Here is a 5,544-nt window from a genome sequence, read left to right as displayed (position 1 = left end):
AATCACTTGTAGATTATGCTTGCACACATACAAACATGTCACTCAGACAGACACACACAGTTCAATTTTGCCTTTGAGGGAATTGTTCACCTGTATGGTTGTGCAAGCCTGACATCTACTGGTCATCACAGGTTCAAACTGTTCCTGTTTGAGGAAGAAAAATTAGTAGTTTTTGTTCTTCATTATTCTAAAAAAGAAAGGCTTTGATAATAGCTGGAAAAAGGAAAATAAAGTCATTTTATAGCTATTCATTACACTGTCAATGAGTATTTTGGGGAAAAAAACGCAGTCCTGTCTCAGGGTGCGAATAGTGACTAATTAAATGACTGATTCAAATTGAAGTGCATTTGTAATGCTTTATATTTGAATATATTCACCTCACCATGGCCTGACTCATTATTTTCATAAAATAAATTCCTATACCAAAACAAAATAATGGGATCGTTGCTCACAAGGGAAGGACAATGTCAGAGATAAAGTTGTATACGTTATAACAAGACAAGGTCTAATAACAATGTGGCTTCCTTGTGCAATCTGTAGATATATGGACAGCAAGTCACTAGGTGTGCAGTTTGTGAATGAAGCACAATGCCACGCCATAAGAATCTGGTCCAGTCATGACTGTCACATGTACAGGTCATACTGTAGGGTGATAAATGGACAGGAAATTGTATCTGCCAAAAATAGTTTACTCAATCAAAGTTTTCACTCCATAACAGTGGTCTGACTGACACCCTCTATCATTTTTCACCTGTCATTCATCGTTGCCTGAGCTTGTTCAAACAAGGGCAGGCATATCAGCCCAATCTGGTAGAGCAGTGGTTCTCAACCCTTTCAGGCCGGGACCCCCCAAAATAATCATATTTGAACTGGGGAGTGGGACCCCTCACCTTGACAAGCACTTGGAATTGTAGGACTTGGGGCATTCAATTTGGTTCCACAGATAGTGAAAATATAGCTCCATTAAGAACCACTCACTCCGCTATACAGCTCGGAGCTGTATAGTGGAGTGAGAGGTTGTTAATGGAGCTAGTGAAAATATAGTAAAAAATAGCTGATCTACAAGCCCACGTTGTGAGCTTGCAGATCGGCTATTTTCAAAAATGTTGCCTCCTCCTTATATTATTTAACAATTTGGTCAATGTTTGACCAGTTTTTATACTATACTTGGAGGTATTGGAGGTATTAAAAAGGTCTTAAATAGTCACTTCACTGGGGACCTCACAAAATCATGTGGGGACCTCTCTGTGACCCAAAGGTTGAGAACCACTGTGCCAGAGGGCTAATGCTGCCTGCCCAGGGTGGGTCGGTGGGATAATATGTTGGGGAATGAATACTTTGTTTATCATATTATTTATACGATATGTATTTATTCACAAGGACAATGAGAACTCTTTTAATGCAATTCAACAAGGAATGTCACATGCAAATGCGAATTCCTTGTCAGTGTGCCATTCCATGAAATTATTTAGTCTCTTTTCCACCTTGTATTCCTTTGCGGCCCCAGATGAGCTCCAGTCCAGTGTCTCCTCAGCTGTGAATTCTACCAAGCCATGCAAGTTTTGTCAATGTTTGACCATAAGTGTATCAGAACATGCGGTGTTATCACCCTGTCCTTTTGTCACCCTCAAATAAATGCTGGGCATGTGATAGCCATGGATCCAAGACGGTCATCTGTCATGACCGTCATGGATGAAATTCATCCGATGAACTTCAAACCTGGTGTTTGCGTTTTTTCCCTTTTTGGCCCGTACAACTACAGAGACGTTAATATTTCAAATATAAAGTGCATACCCCATGGCCATGGATGTAATAATTCTGAACGGGACCTCAGAAGTACCCGTATTTTCCGTATTGTTCAATGAAAAGCATTTTAATCCGATCGGTGGCCATTTTATCATAGAGTTATAATATATCAGAGTGCAATACACCTCCCAACCGGTAGGGTCACGTAGTTGAAAGCATAATGGAGAAAATACGGAGAAAATGGCTACCGATCGGATCGGATTGAACAATACGAAAAATAAGGGTACTTCTGAGGTACCGTACATAATTGTAAGATCCGTGGCTATGGGGTAAGGAATTTATATTTTCAACCTGGACGTTTAAGTAGATGTACGGACCAAAAAGGGAGAAAGTGCAAACACTATGTTGAAGTTCATCCATGACTGACAGTCATGTATCAGATTCAGGATGAATATAATAATCAACCTTGTTGTGCATTGAAACTATTTAGATTATTTGAACTCATGCACAAAAAAGATCACCAGCACTCACTTGAATTCCTTTTAGGATGTCTTATGTATTGAAGACTCAACATACATAGCACACAGACGTTTCGTCACACGCGGCCTTCCTCATGTGATTTTCCTCGGTTGTGATTAACCGAGACACAGGTGCCATCATTAAAGTGGACCAAGGTGCCGCGTTCAAAGAGGTCCGGGTGGACACAAATCAACAATAATGTTTAAAATGTCCAAAATCAGTCTATGCCAGTTCCTCAACCTAGTGAAAGACAGACTCAAATCATTTGAAATAGGGTTCATAATGACAAAATCATTAGAAATACAAGTTCTGAAATATACCAAAATATCTGAAAATGGATAGGCCGGAACCTTCATATGCAAATTGGCACCAACTATAAAAACCTAACAGGCAGGTGTAGGCCTCAAAGAGCATTAAAGTGTAATTGGCGATTTCACATCCTGTTTCTAATATTACTTTTATGTTCTGAAATCCTGAAATGATTTGAACTGCATTGCAGTCTGCATTATTTCGGTGTTTTGTCTTTACAAACATTTATTTTTATGAACACATAGACCCCCAGATTGTGGGGGGGAAAAAAATCACATTTAAACATGATGTTATACCTCCAAAACATGTAAACAATTTTGTTGTCCTTGACAACAAAATGTGAAGTTGTTTCCAAAGACCAATAAAATCACAATAAGAAACAAATGTAAACAATCAGAGGGATGTTTTTATGTCCTGTAACCTGCAACATCTCAGACACTGTAAGTGATCCTGATGCAGTACGCTAAGTAGATGAATCAGAATGTTCAGAAATATGATTTGACATAGGAATAATGCGTAGTGAAACAAATGCTCGTCTGCTAGGTATTTTGGTATAATGGTGACTGCCAGTGCTGAGTGACGTAGAAGCCAAGACCAGGTCTCTATTCAAAGTCAGTTTAATGAAATTCAGCCCTAAGGGATAAGCAGGAAGTAGGAGCTAATCTTCAAAATCAGTGAGCCAGGTAAATGAAATCAGTGCTGGCCTGGTCAAATGGATTATATCAGAACACATCGGACTGTGCAAAGATAGGAGATCAATTATAATAAAAGCATGTGATGTTTTACATCATGTACAACATGGCTTGTACATTTATTTGTTTGTTCTTTCTTTTCTTTCTTTCTTTCATTTATTAGTCATATGTTCAATGTCAAAATGTAATAGAATAATAGATGTTGGTGCAGGCAGGGTCTGTACCCCCAGGTGTTATTATTTATTCATCAATCCATCATCTGTTTGCTTGTTTAGTTTCTGCTCATTAGAGCGCAATTTCACGTAAAAGTAAGACCTGTGTGTGTGTGTGTGTGTGTGTGTGTGTGTGTGTGTGTGTGTGTGTGTGTGTGTGTGTGTGTGTGTGTGTGTGTGTGTGTGTGTGTGTGTGTGTGTGTGTGTGTGTGTGTGTGTGTACAGCAGCATTGAGCAATGTTCCCTGTTCTAGTGTGAATTGTGTGGTTTATTTAACCTTTGCCTTTAAAAAAAAAAACGCTGCACTTTTATGATGTTCATTTACATTTACATTTGCTATAGCATGTATTGCACATGTACATGACATGAAGAATGTCATCAAGAATAAGCTCATTAAATAATGCACAACCATAGCAAAGACACTAAGACAGTTAACCTCCATAACATGTTCATGAGAGCTGTATACCAACAAAATAGAGGCTCAAAAGCAAGTCAAATCAGTTCACTTAAACTAGTTTACACAGAACAGAGAGCCATAATAAATTACATTGTGGCTTTTTAAGTGTCAGCAGACGGCACTGTTTCCAATCTGCTGCGGGGGTCTCTTGTCTCATTCAGTAGGTACTCGCTGGTGGTCTGGCACCAAAACACCTGCTTGTAGGACTTCCTAAAGTTTTCCGACAGGAAGGCATAGATAATGGGGTTGACGGAGGAGTTGCTGTATGCCAGGCAGTGTGCCACCACACGGAACAGGAAAGATGCCTGGGTGAGTGGGAAGGTGCCGAACTCCACCCACAGGTGGACTACGTGGTGTGGCAACCACGACAAGCAGAAGACCACAACCACCACCAGGACTGTCTGGGTAGTCTGGGCAGCAACATAGGGAGATGATGGAGAGAATAACCTTTTAACAATCATTTTGCAGTGTGAATGTGCGTTGACAGGAAAAGGTAATTTGCCCCACTAACCTTCTTTTTAGAAGTCTCTGACTTTTTGGACATGTTTTTCAGCTTTTTGTGTAGATGGTTTAAAACCTATGACAGATGAGATGCCATGTGTAATAGTTAACATGGATAAACACATGGCATTGGAGTTTTGTATTCTTAAATAATAGCCTACAATATTATGTACAAAATAATCATAAATAGTGCTACTTATGCTACACAGTTTCCTCACATCATTACCGTTTCCCCATTTCTCCAAACAATTTACATAGTAGGCTACTCATGTTATAACATGATGAATTGAATACACAGGACCCCAATGGAAACAAGCCATAGTGCTTTCTTGGGTTTATCCTTTTAGCATCCTTTTGTATGGAACTATACCTCTGTGCTTTTTTTGCAAACTGTTAATAAAGTAATCAATCAATCAATCAATCAATCAACGCCCCTTTCATTTAAAAACATAATACCCACCTTTGCGTAACAGACAGATATCAAAGTAAGAGGCAGAAGGTAGCCAAACACGAACGTGCACACCACGTAGATTTGTCTGTGATGATCTGGCCAAATCACCCAGCAATACGTGCTGTTCTCCTCTGTCTCAACGATGCTCTGGTAGTGAGCCACCGGTGCTGCCATCACCACGGACATGGTCCATATGACCAGCACCCCCAGCATGGCATGCCTGCCCACCCGGATGGACGAAGATTTGCGTGCGTGGACAATGGCCACATATCGGTCCACTGACAGTGCAGACAAAGTAAAAATACTGACAAGCATGGAGACGGTGAAAAAATAATGTGTGAACTTGCAAATGAAAGCCCCGAGGACCCATGTCGGTAGCACATAAACGGTGGACTGAAAAGGGACACAGAACAGGAGGTAGGACAGGTCAGCCACGCTCAAATTAAGGATGAAGATGTTCGTTGTGCTCCTTCGTTGTCCGGGTTTACTGCGCGCCAACACAGTGATTACCATGCTGTTCCCAAGCACACCAAGGATAAAAATTAGTCCGAATATAAGAAGCGTAATAAAGTTATCTACGCCTATCCCCAGCAAAGGTTTAGTTGCAGTTGGCAGCATCATTGTGTCGTTACTGAATGGTTGACTTTGGTTATCCAT

The 5,544-nt window shown here is 40.3% G+C and overlaps 1 protein-coding gene across 1 annotated transcript; it reads right to left on the bottom strand.

Moving 5' to 3' along the window:
- Positions 1-4,036: 4,036 nt before the first annotated feature.
- galr1a (galanin receptor 1a) lies at positions 4,037-5,544 on the bottom strand (the record flags this gene model as incomplete). The annotated part of the gene is made up of 3 exons (XM_084080451.1): positions 4,037-4,345; positions 4,447-4,512; positions 4,897-5,544. 3 exons carry the CDS (start codon positions 5,542-5,544, stop codon positions 4,037-4,039), a joined length of 1,023 nt encoding a protein of 340 aa, XP_083936577.1.

Source organism: Gymnoscopelus microlampas (genome assembly GCF_963454915.1).
Source record: "Gymnoscopelus microlampas genome assembly, chromosome: 15".
Classification (NCBI taxonomy): Eukaryota; Metazoa; Chordata; class Actinopteri; order Myctophiformes; family Myctophidae; genus Gymnoscopelus; species Gymnoscopelus microlampas.
Note: the sequence above shows the minus strand (reverse complement) of the source record. Positions and strands in the feature narration are given on the sequence as shown.